General features: G+C 41.0%; 1 protein-coding gene across 3 annotated transcripts in view; it reads right to left on the bottom strand.

Moving 5' to 3' along the window:
* The window catches only part of PCLO (piccolo presynaptic cytomatrix protein), a 541568-nt gene that overhangs the window by 505801 nt on the left and 19098 nt on the right, over positions 1 to 16669 (bottom strand). For all 3 annotated transcript variants that reach the window (XM_045030493.1, XM_045030503.1, XM_045030514.1), the window contains exon 3: positions 9262 to 10647. In XM_045030493.1, coding sequence (XP_044886428.1) covers positions 9262 to 10647 — 1386 coding nt within the window. The remainder of the gene's footprint in view (positions 1 to 9261; positions 10648 to 16669) is intronic.

Raw genomic sequence — 16669 nt, 5'->3', positions numbered from 1 at the left:
GTTAGTCTCTAAGGTGCCTCAAGTGCTCCTGTTCTTTTTAAAAAAGCAAACAATGTTGGGAATCACTGACTGCCGCTGCACACTGAGTGGATGTTTTCAGAGAACTATCCACAATGACTCCAAGATCTTTCTTGAGTGTTAACAGCTAATTCAGACTCCTTCATTTTGTATGTATAGTTGAGATTGTTTTCCAATGTACATTACTTTGCATTTATCAACATTAAATTTCATCTGCCATTTTTGTTGCCCAGTCACCCAGTTTTATGAGATCCCTTTGTAATTCTTCGCAGTCTGCCTGGGACTTACCTATCTTGAATAGTTTTGTATCATCTGCAAATTTTGCCACCTCACTGTTTACCCATTTTTCCAGATCATTTATGAATATGTTGAACAGCACTGGTCCCAGTACCGACCCCTCAGTGATACCACTATTTATCTCTCTCCATTCTGAAAACTGATAATTTATTCCTACCCTTTGTTTCCCATCTTTTAACCAGTTACTGATCCATGAGAGGACTTTCCTCTTACCCCATGATGGCTTACTTTTCAAAAATCAATTTAAATTAAATACTTTTTTTTTTAAATGTATATTTTTTTAGAAATCTAGACCTGTTATGTGTTTTGGTTTAACTTGCTTTATTCTTATGTTAAATTTGCATAATCCTAACAAAACATTTACTTTATTCATATCTCTTTTATATATCTCATTGGTCCTGACACCCCCCCCCCTGTAAATTCGAACACCCCCTCTAATTTCAATTCCTGGGGAAACCACTGATGGTAGGGATTCCTCTTTATGTATTCCAACCAGTAGAATTTTCTGCTGTGTTCTAGGTTTTCTAGATACCCTCTATTCTATAAACAAATCCCCAACACAACACAACAAAGAAGTTTATAAAACTCTAATAGGAGACAAACTAGCAGAATGTCCAGGTTTTCTCTAAAGGGAAGACAGTGTAGTGCACAACTGTTACTAAATTAAAAAGAGAAGTAATGGATATTGCAGATGATACAGTACATCTTTCGGGACATTTTCATTACAATCTTGGATGGCTCATTACTTTAAAGTGTTTAAAAGACTTGCTTTAAAGAGCCCCTGCCACATTTGGATATTTAATTACACAACTCATTTCAATTGGGCTGGATTTCGATTATTTTTAAAGGCTAGTGTTTGGGCCTGAATAAACTCCTGAACCATTTAAACAAAATGGGTCACCTGCTGATGTCGATGCTCCATTTTCCCCCTCAGACTTCAGTGGGAATTTGGAAAATAGGAATCACCATCCTGGGTTAGATCAGGAGCCATCTACACCAGTATCCTTTCTCTGAGAGTGGCCAGTGCCAACTGCTTCAGAGAATAATATAAGAAACCCTGCAGTAGGCAGTTATGGGATCATGGAAAATGTCCTGCTAGCTCCAAAAGTTAGAAGTTTGTTTACATCTTGAAGCATGAAGGTTTATATTCATTGCAAAAATTTATTTTTTTCATATTTTGTATTATAACTCTGGGTGCTCTCATTGCCCACATAAATGGCTGATCTTTGAATTCTGCTAAGCTCTTCGCTTTTATGATACCACCAAGTTTGCTGGGGAAGGACTTCACAATGTAGCCACTTTCCCCATTCCCTTCACCATTGTTTTATTTTGGGGAAGATCATTATTTATGTATTAATGTTAATAAAGTCTAGTAAATACAAGTGGGGGCCCAAGACAGCAAAAACATTAACATTCCATTTATTAGTCAAATTGTAGAATTTTACACAGAAGACAATCCCATCAAATAAGCCTAATAATAAATATTCCTTTCCCCTATTTAAGATTGTCATATGCAAGCTATGTCTTCATGCACATATCCCGTTCTTAGAATTATAGTTCCTTTACAGGTTTTAGAAATTACATCCATTTTCCCCAAAAGTTCTCCCAAACTTATTTTCAATTCCAAAAATATTCTTCTTACTACTTTCATAATAAATTCTTTCACAGATGGAATCATTTTTTCCTTCCAATATCTATGGATAATTTTACAGCTATCAAAAGACTAAAGAACTCCAGGTCTCTTGTTCCCTTGGCATTTCTATTAGATTAGACATACTGCATATGCGAACATTATATACACACCACATATATCATGTTGCTTCCTTTTTTGTTCATAGGCTATGTGATTATATTAAGATGTTATATTTATAGAGGACCCATCCTGATTCTATGATTTTAATGTCCTAGCTTTTCCCTCTGGACATTTCTAACTCACCTTTCTTTTTTGAAAATCCTCCTTGTAGTTTATTGCCACACTATTTAATGGCACGATGCCTCCCTCCTGCCACCCCCCCACCCACACCCCCGCAGCATGTCAAACAATTACATTAGCCACCCAGTTCTGATCCTGTTCAGTATTTTCTCAAAAGCTACACTGAGCTTTAAATGCACAAAATGGTCGTTGCCACTGTCTTCATTTCCGAGCTTCGACAGTTGCAATTTTCTTGTATTCTGTTACTAAAAATAGAACTACTTCCAACTACCTGAGCTGGAAACCCACAGGAAAGCTAATTAAACAGTCAGTAAACAATGCTCCTCCCCATTGTGTAAATGGTAGGATAAGAACAGTGGCTCAGATGTGTGTTAATGCACCAGATTCATGTGCCCCTACAAGTCTTTGAAATCTATGAAGTGTCATTTAATTATTCTTTGTTGTTTACTTCACAGATAAATTACCATTTAGATAAATAAATATTTGACTGCTAGATCAACAAATGAGAAAAAAAGAGCAATCACTGCCTTTTTTTAAAAAAAGGCAATCTGTACCCTCAGTTTGTGAACATCAGTGCAGCTACATTGATATCAATGAAACTTTGCTGATTTACACCTGCTGAGAGACTGGCCCTGTAGGTTTAACCGGAGCTCATCAGCACAGGGATTGTTTTCAATGGATTCAGAGAAGGAAATACTCTTTAAAAGGTGAGGTGCTGTCACATAACGACAGGAACAAATATCCTTTATTATAAACAGGCATCTCGTTCCCTCTTAAGTATCAGCCACCCTTGTCCACAGCATGATACCAGGCTGCTTGTTGGATATTCCATGTTAAAAGTACTCAGCGATTGAAATACACTGGTTGGTTAGATTTTCCTGAGTATTTGTCAACTCAATATGTGTTTTCTTGCTCTTTGAGCCCCACTGTGCACCCCTTAAATGGGGCAGGATCAGAATCACTCAAACACGTTTGCATAGATGCTGCCTTCATTCCTGCGTCACCTTCCAGGCCCTTCTCTATTACCCATTCCCAAAGCTTTTCCTCTAGTTTCCCAAGTGATGAAAGGACACATCTCATGTTTTGACAGGTACCAGGTAACAATTCATAGACTGATGCACAACCACCAGTAAGAACCGCCCTGGTGCATTAGCAACTGCAAAATAAAGCTCATTTTAGGACTGATGCTGCATTGTTTTCTGACCCAAAACCCATCCTGACTTCAGTATAAAGAGGCAGAAGGATTTTTTTAAAAAGGAAAGATACAGACTTTAAAACAGCAGAATTTGGTCTTTCCAGATTAGAACTCAGAGAATAAGCAGGCTGGCCTTACCATGAGGTGAACTGAGGCGGCCGCCTCAGGTGCCAGACTGGGGTGGGGGGAGGGAGGGGGAAGGGGAGGAAGGTGCCACTAGGACCCAGAGGGTAGAAAATTGTGTCTGCTGCTGGTGCATATGTATTCTCTCTGCTCTAGATGCACAGAGATGGTGGAGTGCTGTGCTGGAGGAAGGAGGAGACATAAGAACAGGCAGGAGAAAAGGTGAGAGGGAATAACAGAAAGCAGCAGGAGCTGCAGGGAGAGAGCCTATTCTGTACCTCTCTAGCACCCCCAGAAGCCTGGACTGATTAACACCAGCTTCTCAGGGAGCTTCCTCTTGCTTCCCTGAACCCACATGAGGAGAACAGGCAGTCAGCTAAAGTAGTAGGAGCCAGTTAGGCCCTTAAGACACGGATATCTTCTCTCACTCAGGCCCTGCAACTAACCTGTTTATTTGTCCCCTTCAACTGAGTGTTGAGAGCCACTATAGCTGGCACAGAACAGCAGTCATGAGTGAAAGAAGAAAATGCCCCTCTGGGGCAGCATTCAGAAAAAGAAAGAAAGCAAAGGAAGCTTTTCTATCTAAGCAGGAAGGAGCTCTCCTGAGATACGTAGACACAAATGTTCACGGTGAGCCTTCTGGCCTCAGTGAGGATGTGAGTGGTGATCTTCCAGTTAGAGTACAGGTGACCTGGCAGCTACTGCAGCATCCATATCTCCATCTCAAATGGATGTAACCATGCACATTCCTGAAGAAAAGTGTAGATCAGAGAAGAGTGTGGTGGAGGCGCAAGAAACAGCTGCTGCTGAGTTTAGTTCCTTAAGTCTAGATGATCCAGGACTGTGGACCCACTTGAGCAGTTTCCATCCAACACATTACTGGCGTGAAATCCCCAATGGTGACAAAGTGGAGAGGCCATGGCTTATGTACTCATAAACCCAGAATGCTGCATACTGTTTTTCTTGCAAACTCTTCTAGTCTAATGTTCCAAAGACAGGAAAAATCTGGCTAGAAATCTGGCATGCCATAAGAAGGCAATATATCACCAGAGAGCATTCCACGGGTGGAAAGAGCTTGAGATGAGACTAAGGTTAAAGGCCACCATAGATGATCAGCATCAAGAGAAGATTGCATCAGAGTCTCTTTACTGGCAAAATGTTCTGAAAAGGCTCATTGCCATTGTGAGAATGCTTGTTACCCAAAACCTAGCACTGCGTGGCACTTCATATCAGCTGTATGTGCCAAACAATGGAAACTTCCTTAAAATTGTGGAGCTGATGGCTGAGTTTGATGCTGTATTCCAGGAGCATCTAAGAAGAGTCGCCACCCAAGAAATGTACACACACCACTACCTTGGAAAAACAATTCAAAATGAGATCATGCAGTTACCGGTAACAAAAGTCAAACAGAAGATTGTGGAAGATCTGAAGTCAGCAAGATATTACTCTGTTATTCTGGACTGCACACCTGACATGAGCCATACGGAACAAATGACTTTAATGGTGAGTTTTGTAACAACAACAGAACCTAGTGAAAATGTCCCTGCAATGGTGACTGTCTCTACAATTTATTGACATTGATGATACTACAGGAGCTGGTTTGACCAATGTGCTTCTTAAAAAGCTGGAAGATACAGGAATTGCGATAGCTGACATGAGAGGTCAGGGCTACAATAATGGTGCCAACATGAGAGGAAAGAACAGAGGAGTGCAGACACGGATCCGAGAGTTAAACCCTGGAGCTTTTTTTGTCCCACACAGTTCTCATTCAGTGATGCAGCATCAGCTTCTAGTGAGGCTGCTGAATTTTTAAATGTAATTCAAAGCATCTATGTATTTTTCTCTGCATCAACTCATCAATGGCAAATTTTGAAGCAACATCAGGGAACATCCTCTCTGACACTGAAGCCACTGTGTGCCACATGATGGGAAAGTCGAGCGGAGGCGATAAAGCCTATCAAACACCAAACTGGGAAGACAGATGATGCCATAGTTGCCATTATGGAGGATAATGCTATGACAGGAACTGTTCGTGGGAGAACAGTGGCAGAGGGAAATGGAATCACCAGAAACACACATAACTTCAAAGTTCTGTGTGGCTTAGTGTTGTGGCATGACATACTGTTTGAAATAAATGTTGTAAGCAAGAGACTCCAAGGTGTTGACCTTGATATATCTGGAGCAATGGAACAACTGGACAAAGCAAAGCCAGACCTACAGTCTTATCAGTCAGATGAGGGATTTCAAAACGTTCTGAAGAGTGCACAGACGTTGGCAGAGGAACTTCACACTGAAGCTATTTTCCCACCCATTCAAGAAAATACAAGAGTCACTGAAGATGACATTTTGATTACGAGGCACGGGATAATCCCATAAGAGACCCCAAACAACAATTCAAAGTTGAATTCTTTAACCAGGTGCTAGATTGTGCAATATAGTCAGTTGAAGAACGTTTCATGCAGCTCAAGGAACATAGCAGTATATTTAGGATGTTGTATGATATTCTAAAACTCCTCACTATACCTGAAGAAGACCTACACCAGCAATGCAGGGCACTAGAGACAGTGTTGACACATGATGACATGGGCAATATTGATGCGAGTGATTTAGGTGATGAACTGAAAGCCCTTTCAAGATATATTTCAGCAGGATCAACTCCAATATATTTATATATTCTGAAATATGTGCACAAATAAGATGACCATCCTCTTTACAAATGCTCTGTGCATACTTCTAACACTTCCTGTAACAGTTGCTAGTGGAAAACACAGCTTCTCCAAGATGAAGTTAATAAAAACACATCTACACTCCACAATGACACAGGAGAGGCTGGTCGGCCTTGCAACCATCTCAACTGAGCATGAGCTGGCCGACTGTGGACCTTCAGGAGCAGTTCAAATCTTTGCAACCAAGAAAGCACAGAAAGCACCACTTTGATTATGCAAACAAATAAAAATGCCAGTGTTTACTAGGCAGACAAGAAAAGTTACATTTGCTGTTCAGGCATTTGAAAGTTAAGTGTTACTTTTGAACAAGGCATTTTAAGTTGTTAGTTCTCCTTTATTGAGGTAGGTAGCAGAGCACTACCATGAGAGGAGCAGAACAGGAAGAAAGCAGAATTGAGACCTTTCAAAGTTTTGCCCCAAGTGAGGGGGCATGGGGGCATCATTTGAGCTCCCCACCTCAGGTGCCAAAATGTTCTGGCCGGCCCTGAGAGTAAGGATAAAAAGAGTGTGTGTGTGTTAAACAGAGGGAGTGAAATTTCCCTCTTGATCTCATTCTAACAACAATAAGCATTCCTTCCTCTGATCCCCATGTAAAACAGTCCCGTCCCCACTTCCAAAATAGTTGCTGGAGTGTGTGAATTTGGTAATAAACACAATCTGATTAGCTGTTTGTCCCTTGACAGAGCACATCACACTCCAGCTGTATTGAGCACTACAGTTACAGAATGAATACAATGCTAACTCTCATTATATTACTTGCAATTTTCACGATTTCAGGTGGTTTTTATGTCTGGATTACTTGAGCTTCCTCATGATTTTTTGCCCATTGGAAAAGGATTACCACCTCCCATTCTTCTCAAGGGGACAGAACCCTGCATCCTCTTCAAAATGTGTGGCCAGGGAGGAGACAGAGACATTTAGCTAGAGTGGCTTGCTAAATGAGGGAGGGAAGTAGAGGAAAGAAGCAAATAAGATGGAAACCATGGGGTATGAGTAACAGAAAAGGGCTTGGGGGGTAACATAGAAATGGGACCGCAGCTAAGGAAATTTGCAGTTCAGGAAGGAAAATAGATAAAGGAATGTGGGAAAGAGGAAGACAACTGGGTGGGAAGGAGAGACATGGGGGAAAACAGACTACAGGGGAAGAAAATTAGAATGTGAGGTGCTGGATATTGTGAGAGGGAGGGAGAGAGATAATAATGGGCAGGAAACTGAGCAGAAATGGAAGGAGACTTTGAAGGGAAGAGAATGTGGGGGTGAATATTAAGGGGAGCAGAAAGGGAGATATAGGTGAGAGGAATACTAGGAGGCTGACAGGAGGAGTCCAGGCGGGAAGGTTGGACAGTGATAAGGGAGGAAAACAGGAAATAGCATGCCAGTTTCCCACCTGAAGTATTAGGAGAAGGTACATGGAACCAGCAGGGAAGTCAGGTGGAAGCCTCACATTTTTGTGAATGCATTTATTTAACAGCCAAGTGTGGGACTTTCAAAAGTGATGATGGAATTTAGGAGTATAAGCCGCATTAAAAGTAATGGGACTTTTGCACCTGAATCCCTTTGTCACTTTTGAAAAATCTCTACCTGAATTTTAAACCCAAATGACCTCACATTCTGGAGGTGCAGGATTGCTGCCTTAAAAACTGAAAAATTCAGAAGACAGATACAAAAACGTGAGCGTTTGTTGTTTGGTTTAGTTTGGGGTTTTTTGAAGGGGAAGAAGCTCTGACTCAGGTTTTCCACACTCTCAAGGGTTGATAATACTGTGGTGGAAGAGAATCCAGGAGATAAAGTCCACACACATTGAATGTTCTTTTCTTTTCAGTATTCTTCCTATTTATTCTACTCATGCTATGGCAGTGATGTCACAATGATCTAACCCGGATAGCCATTTCTAGTTTATTTACTAAGATACCAAATACCCTTAACTAACAGTTTCTTTTCTCAGGTACTAAGTCAATTGAGTTACACACTTGAATTACCTGCAAGTATTTTGCTGGTGGTCTATTTTTACCAAGTAAGGTCTTGCTAACGCAATAAGGAAAGTATGGCATTTTTCTGCCCTGCTTATAAGTTGACAAAGTTCCTCATCCCTTCCCTCTTTTTCAAAAACCCCTTGTAAGAAAGAACAATAAATAAATGATAAATGTTGCTTTTCTGGAAAGAATGGTGGTTACAAAAGTTAAACCTGTTCCAATAATTGTCTTTTGTGGAAACATTTTGCTGCATAGCTACATGGGAAAGGAACTACCCATATTGTCGTATTTTAACAATGAACAGCCCCATTCAAACTCCAGCCCTTTTATCAGTTAAATGGCTTTCTGATTGTTGCCTTCTTAAATCCTGCCCCACTTTGCACACACGTATCTCTCAAACTTCAGGGGTTTGGGCACATAAAAATGAGTCTGCCTCCCACACACAGTGCAGAGTCAGAATGTAGTTAATGGAACCTGAAGGCATAGGTACAACCCTGCCTAACAGATTTAGGGAGAAGTTAAAAGACTGTGCTGGGGAAAAGTGACTAACAATTAATAAATCCTTTCATTCAATAGTACTCACTGATCAAAGGAGGAGGAGAGGGAAATAAACCATATTAATGTTGCTATACAGACAGACATGAAAGAGAACTTTTACCCCAGGGTGAGCTCCAAAGAATGAGTACAATAATCTGCCATGCTATAATACCACTAATTTCAAAGGGTTCAGTAATCATCACTATTATTAGCCTGCCTTTGCCGCAAAACCTAGGAGATCTACTGCAGTAGCTTCCTTTAAAATACAGGAAATTCATCTAAAATAGCTTTTGACTACCCTCCAAGTTTCAGAAATATTTAATTAAAAAAATACAAGCTCTCAAATGAAGCATTAGAGTTGTTCAGCACCACTTGTTAATTAAAAATATGCTTTGCCATTCACAATCTAGAAAACCAGTTACTAACGTATATAGAGTAAATATAAATGCCACTGCCTACCTCAACTATGTGTGGCATCGGGTTAAATCCACAGAGATTGCACACAATAGTCTTGCATTCTGTACATGTATTGAAGTTGGGAGGATCCTTAGAACCAATGTTTAGTCCAGTTTTACAAAGAGTACAAGTTGATATAGGTAGGGTAGTTTTTTCCAGTCCCGGTGGCCCAGCAGTTTTTTTAGATTCAGCAATTTGAGGCTTGCTGTCTTTAGCAGCAATAGGTTTCTTTTCAAATTCAGACCCTTTAACGGTTACAATGTTATCTGCCTTGGGTGGCTGTGATTTTTCTGCCACAGGAGGCTTGGCTTCTTTTTTCACAGGTGCTGCTTTTGGAGATGGTTGAGTCTGACTGGCCTCTTTGGGCGGTACCTGAGATGGCGGAGGGGGTTGCTTAGTAGCAGGCCCCAGTAGAGGGCCCGAGGATTGAGGTCCTGGTTGGCCTGATGTGGAGATTAAATTTGAAGCCTGGCTAAAGATTGAAGCGCCAAATCCAAAGAGTTTCCCTGTAACTGTTTCTTGTGGAGTTGTAGGCTGTGGTTTAGGGGCATCAGTAATACCTCCCAGATTTAGACTGAAACGCCTTGGTTGCTCTTGAGCTTTCTGAGGCTTTTGAGGCTGAGGTGCTGGCTGCACTGGGGTAGGCTTTGGGCCTACAGCTGGTTGTTGTCCTTTTGGAACCTGCTTGGCATCAGGTTTTGGGGTTACTTTTATTTGTGTCTTCTTAGGGTCTTCTTTCTTTTGTGCTGGCTCAACAGCTTTTTGACCTTTAGTGTCTGATCCCGCGTGAGAAACAAATTTAGGATCCGACTTTTGCTGTGACACTTGTGGTAAAGTTTTGGAATCTGGCAGGACAGCTTTATCCCCAGCCAGATGGGTGTCCTGCAATAGCTTGGCATGTTCTGATCTCGGAGGTTCCACTGCTTTCTGTTGAGTTGACGGAGCTTTGGGACCTTGTGAATCCTGTTTCAGACCAGATGCCGAAGAGGTAGGCACACTGTCAGTTGTAGGCTTCTTTTGCTTTTCTTCAACCAATGTTGGCTTGATCTGGCCAAATTTTGGAGTGGGTTCAATTTGCTGAGAGATGTGCGGGGTAACAGGCTCAGTGGGTGGCTGCTTTGATTTCACAGGGGGAGAGCCAGGCATGGATGGTTGCTTTGTCAATGGTGGGGGCTTTTTAGGTTCTGGGGGCTGGGAAGGAGTAGGTGTTTGAGAAATCTCTTTCTTTTGAGAAGGCTGCTGGGGCTGGGAGGGTGGTTTGGTTGTTAAAGGTGGAAAGGTTGTCTTCTGTTTGGGTGGAAGAGGCTGTGGCACAGGACCATGAACTGAAGCTAAATCACCACCTAGTGCTCTTTGCATCTGGCAGTTTAAACAGAGCCATTCTTTAACCTGCAGAAAAAGATTTACAATTAGGGTCATGCAATGCTAATATTAGTAAATCAACTTTTGGCTAGAATTAGTAAATCAGGTAAAAGTTCAGCAAAAGAGAGGGAAATATCACCACTAAATATTGCTTTATGGTTAAAAAAATACAACTTGAATCTTTCATTTCACTTCTGATTCCTGCAGTCCAGGCCATCAGAACAAGTCCACACTTCAGGCACTATGGAAACTGATGGGGGCAGCATTGATTTGCCAGCATTGATTCATCAGCAATACTGATTTGCCAAAAAAAGTTTAAAAAAAGAAAGCAGTAATAATTAATAAATAATAATAATACTCAAAAAATAGTTTGGTAAATTAATGCTGCCAATTGAAAGCCATAATAATAATGAGCAGACAAAAGTGCAATTATCAAGTTCCTGATCTAGTTTATAGTTTTGGTTATGTTTTATATAATAGCAGCAAAAAAGTTATAGTGGTACTCTATATGCACATATTGAACTAACAATAGAGGTGTGCTAATGAATTCCATATATTTATGAAGACCCATTTTATATCATCAACTTCTGAGCACAAGTCTTCATCTGAAATGAATGAGGAGCTCTGCTTAAAACATGATGGCCCTACATGAACCATAATTATGTGTTCCTGCAATCATATCATTATTAGGCTTACTAGATCCAAAAGTAATTACCATAAACCCCATTGTACTCTTCATTATTCAGCACAAAGGGAAGGAATAAGGTAAATAATTCATCTATTTTCTGTACCTCTAGACCTCTATTACTGTAGTATCCAAGAACCTCACAATTTGTAATATATTCACCTCACAACAGCCCTGTGAGGGCAATAAATGCTATTTTACAGATGGGGAACAGACTACATGACTTGCCCAAAGGAAGTATGGCAGAGCAAAGAATTAAACTGAGCTCTTCTGAGTCCCAGGCTATGACCCTAATCTCTGGACCATTCTTGCTCTCTTTTTATGCCCCCATAACTGTTTTAAGAGAGAAGAGCAGCACAAATACAGCATTGTTTTCCCCTGAAGGCTGTCTGCACAATTGCGGTTGGGGCACCATAGGATTTCAGAAAGGACATGTCAGGTCATAGGAAGAGGGAGATGAAGCCAGGAAAACATCTGCTCCACATGGCATTCCCCATGCTTTTCATTGCTACTCAGTTTGGCATGATATCCTGCATGGCAACCATTTCCAGCAGGAGAGTTAGTTCTGCTCATTACAGCATTATCTCCTACTCCTCCACACTCTCTATTCCCTTTGGAGGGGAAAGTAGGGCACAGGTTCACTCACAAAGCCAGTGATATTACATCTGCTGCACGAGCCACACTGCCAAGGGACAAAGGGAGCTGCACACAGGGGCAGATCACAGGGGTAGTACAGAATTCCTTATAGGCTCTTGGCTGCCCCAGGTGAGGGGAGATTCATGCATCCTGCTCCCTCCACAGACTTGCAAAACCGCCTCCCTACCACCAACCAAGATGAAAACTAGGCCATTTTATGTGGTGAAGGTTTTGGTATTCAAGGGCATGAGCCAAGCTTACGGGACAAAATAATTAAGAGACTTCAGCTACCACTTCAAGTGTGTGCAACTCCCATTGAATTCACTGCAACTTGCACCCATGGAAATGAAAACTGAACTGGCCCAGACTGCTTTTTAATTATTACGTTTTCCTCTGTACTTATCCAGCAATACATTTTCAATAATGACCATAAAAGAGATTTTAACATTTAGACACAGTATCTTAAAAACACCACCTAGATTGTCCCTAACTATTCAGACATGTACAATATACATATGTTATGGAAGACGATCTCAACAACAATAACTGCTTCCCTTATAGGAACACTAGTTAGGCCCCAGATGTAGGTTTAGCAATACCAAAACTGTATTAGTATGAATGTTGTCGTATTGACACTGTCTTTTGTCTTCCATTTTCAACTAAGACTGTTTTTGGTTTGTGTTTACACACTCCTCTGCAGTGTTTGCAACTCAAATATCTGATTAGTGCATAGCAACCAAAAAGTGAAACTGACTAAAAACAAAACTGAAACAGGCCAGTTTAATTTCAGCTGACTGACTTAAAAAAGAATGAAATTTACTGCTGTACATAGGGAGGTGCAAAGGCTATGAAGTCATATTTTGAAGGCTTAAATGATGCATAATCAAAGTAACCTCAATGAATAAAATGTGTTACTATTTTCCTCCTAACCTCTGATTTTAGGAGCAATAGTACCATAGACCTGGGCACTAGGATGGCTCCCCAATACGCCAACCTCTTCATGGGCCACCTTGAAAAAAGAATTTCTGAACAAATGCACCTCCAGGCCAACAATATACCTGAGATACATCAATGATATTTTCATCCTCTGGACAGATGACAAACTCCCTCATAGACTTCCACCACAACTTCAACAACCACCACCCATCTATAAAACTCTCTATGGCACACTCCGATGCCAGCATCAACTTCCTGGACACCAAGATCAGCTCCACAAATGGAACCCTACAGATAACTATATACAAAAAAACCCACAGATCATCGCACCCATCTTCATAGATCCAGTAGCTACCCCAAACACACCAAGAAATCTGTTATCTACAGCCAGGCACTCAGATACCACAGAATATGCTCTGAGGAGAAAGTCCAGGATATACATCTTAAGATGCTCAAAAACACCTTCACTAAACTAGGACACTCCACCAGAGAAGTAGATTACCTCATGGAACAGGTCACCCAAATAGAATCATAGAATCATAGAATTCAAGATCAGAAGGGACCATTATGATCATCTAGTCTGACCTCCTGCAAGATGCAGGCCACATAAGCCGATCCACCCACTCCTGAACTAATTCTCTCCCTTGACTCTGCTGTTGAATGCTCCAAATCATGATTTAAAGACTTCAAGTAGCAGATAATCCACCAGCAAGCGACCCCTGCCCCATGCTTCGGAGGAAGGCGAAAAACCTCCAGGGCCACTGCCAATCTACCCTGGAGGAAAATTCCTTCCCGACCCCAAATATGGCGATCAGCTGAACCCCGAGCATGCGGGCAAGACTCTCCAGCCAGACCCTCTGGAAAAGGCTAACAATATCCCAACATTGACCCTTTGTACTAATTACCAGTGTGGCACGTTATTGACCTATTGACTAAACCCGTTATCCTATCATATCATCCCCTCCATAAACTTATCCAGCTTAATCTTAAAGTCATGGAGGTCCTTCGCCCCCACTGTTTCCCTCGGTAGGCTGTTCCAGAATTGCACTCCTCTGATGGTTAGAAACCTTCGTCTAATTTCAAGCCTAAATTTCCTGACTGACAATTTATATCCGTTTGTTCTTGTGTACCCCGAGAGAACCTGTTTCAATACAGAAATAAAATTCCCTTGGACTGCACCCTTAGTTATCACCTACCATCCCACACGGAACTCTCATATGGTAGCATCAAACAACCACCACCCATACTTGATGGGGACCCCATCCTGAAAGAAAGCTTTCCTGAACCCCCTCTTCCGGCCTTCAAACAACCCCCCAGTCCCTCCAAGCTCATCTTCAGCAGCTAGTTCCCAACAGATCAGGACACATCAACTCAAAGCGGCATCAGACCCTGACAGAACAACAGATACAAAACCTGCAAACATATCTCCACTGCTACAATGATCAACACCCCACACAACATACCTTTCAGGATCCATACCAATCACAACATGAGGTGTACCTCATCCAGTGCACTAAATGCCTCAATAGCAACTATACGGGTGAAATTAGACAATCACTATACTCTCGCATGAACTCACAGAGGAAAATAATAAAAGACAAAGACACCCTTGCACCTGTGGGTGAACACTTTTCACAAAGTCATCACTCAATATCTGACCTATCAGTCCTCATCATCAAAGGAAACTTGCACAGCGCTTTCAAAAGACAAGCCTGGGAGCTTAAATTGATAAATTTGCTAGACACTAAAAATCAGGGACTAAAACAGATGGATTTATGACTTATTACAACAGTCTGTAACCCACTAATAACCCCATCCAGCTGTTTCTTCCCCTGCCCCCTTTCATTTCCTTCCTATGACTGGAGGGGTGTTTAATGGGTCACTTCCCCTTATATGGTCCCTTGAAATATGTATTAATTACTTTTGTTAAACAATCTGTTCCACCTTGTATTTAGCAGTGACACAGAGTTCTTTTCCAAGACCTGAAGAAGAGTGCTGTGTAAATTCGAAAGCTTGTCTCTCTCACCAACACAAGTTGATCCAATAAAAGATATTCCCTCACCCACCTTGTCTCTCTTATCACCAATAAAGACATTTTAAAAAATAATGATGGCCTTTTAATTTTATCAAATGCTTTCTTCATCATGTGATATAATGAATGGTAAACACAGCACCTGATTAAGTCCAGACTGATTATAGTGTCCAATTTAGAGTCTAAATAAATAAATATGAGTCCACTCTGTTCTGAAGTTTGCAATATATTATAACTTGAGCGCCAACAATGTTAACTGCCTCTATATCCTAGGTTTTCATTTTTTATTTTTTACTTTCTGAATCAAAATAAAGCTTTTAAAATAAAAGTTAATGAGTAACTCCTACAACTGAAATTAAGGAAAAAAATAGGGATTTTACTTCTTTTTTTTTTAATCCCTCTGTTTTAAGTGTCAAAACCCCAAAGCCATTATAACCAATACATTTAATCTTAAACTCAAAGAACTGTAGTTTGCATGTGTTTTAACTGGAAGAGTTGTAAAATAAATTATGTTAAGAGCTGTATTTTATCAACTAAAACATATTGAAGTGTGGGCCTGATCACGTGTCTGCTGCCATCAAAGAGTTTGCTTTTGAGTTCAGCGGGAGTAGGCTTGGGCTGTATCCAAGGCTGCTCTTCCATATTTTTACAGACAAGGTAAAATCTGTGTTGTGGGAGGGTGAGCACCTCACTCTCCATTTCCCCTCTATTCAATGACGACCATCATAAAAGGAGAAAGAGTGAGCAGTCAGAGCAATGCCCTGGCCCAAATCCCAAACTCTTTCTATGTTATATTTATTTCCTCCCAGAGCCAAAAGGGCCAAACCTCTAGTTCAGTGTGGCCTCACCACTGATCTGAAGTAAATGGGCACTAAAGCTAGTGTAATTGGCCAAGGAACAATCGCCCCAGTGGATTTTTTAGCGGAGTAGAAACTCCTATGCTACACCTCTTCATCTCTTCTGCCAGTATAACAAGGAAAATGGGACACTGCCAGATCATCTCCATCCATATTGATCTCCTGGCTGAGTTTTTGGCCATTTGGGGCCATCTGCAACTCCCTGAGATGGCTTTAACCTGGAAGGCAGGACCAGCAATGCACGGAGTATGCAAAGACCAGAGGAGTGAAAAGATAAGCTTTGCACAGCCTTTCATACTCCCCCTAACCTGCATTCAGGGAGCATCAGCCAGGCTCCACGATACAGTCCAGAATGCTTAATAAATAAGGATTGTGTGTGTGTCATACATGGTGATAGAAATGTGTTTGAGATGGGCATTTTATTTAAAGGACTGACAAAATATTGAGAATAAGCACCCAATAACTTCAGGAGAGATTTGCACAGAATTCCAAGATAGCTGCACATATCTGTGAAGGAAGTGAACACTGCCCTAATAGTAACTACAGTCACCTGCGCCTCCTCCCTCCACCAATTTTTTTTTATCCTTTCTCTGCTTCACAATCATTTCAAATTAAAAAACTTTCAATCCAAAGCCTTTCACTCCAAGTTCATTCCAAAGGGAGTTTTTCTAAAAATCAATGAAAATAGATTTTGATAAAGAAAGGAACATTGGCACAACCTGTACTGAAATCTCATGTACACAAGCATAGTAGAATAAGATTGTTCTTTTACACTTTAACAATTCAGTATCCTTAAGGACTCACATCATATTAATGTGCTTCCAAACATACTTTCCTTAATAATTTCAATGAAAATTTTTTGCCAGAGATACAGAATGAAAAGTATGTCATCTGCCACAGGTT

This window comes from Mauremys mutica, chromosome 1 (genome assembly GCF_020497125.1).
Source record: "Mauremys mutica isolate MM-2020 ecotype Southern chromosome 1, ASM2049712v1, whole genome shotgun sequence".
Taxonomy (NCBI): domain Eukaryota; kingdom Metazoa; phylum Chordata; order Testudines; family Geoemydidae; genus Mauremys; species Mauremys mutica.
This window is presented reverse-complemented; position numbering and strand designations above follow the sequence as displayed.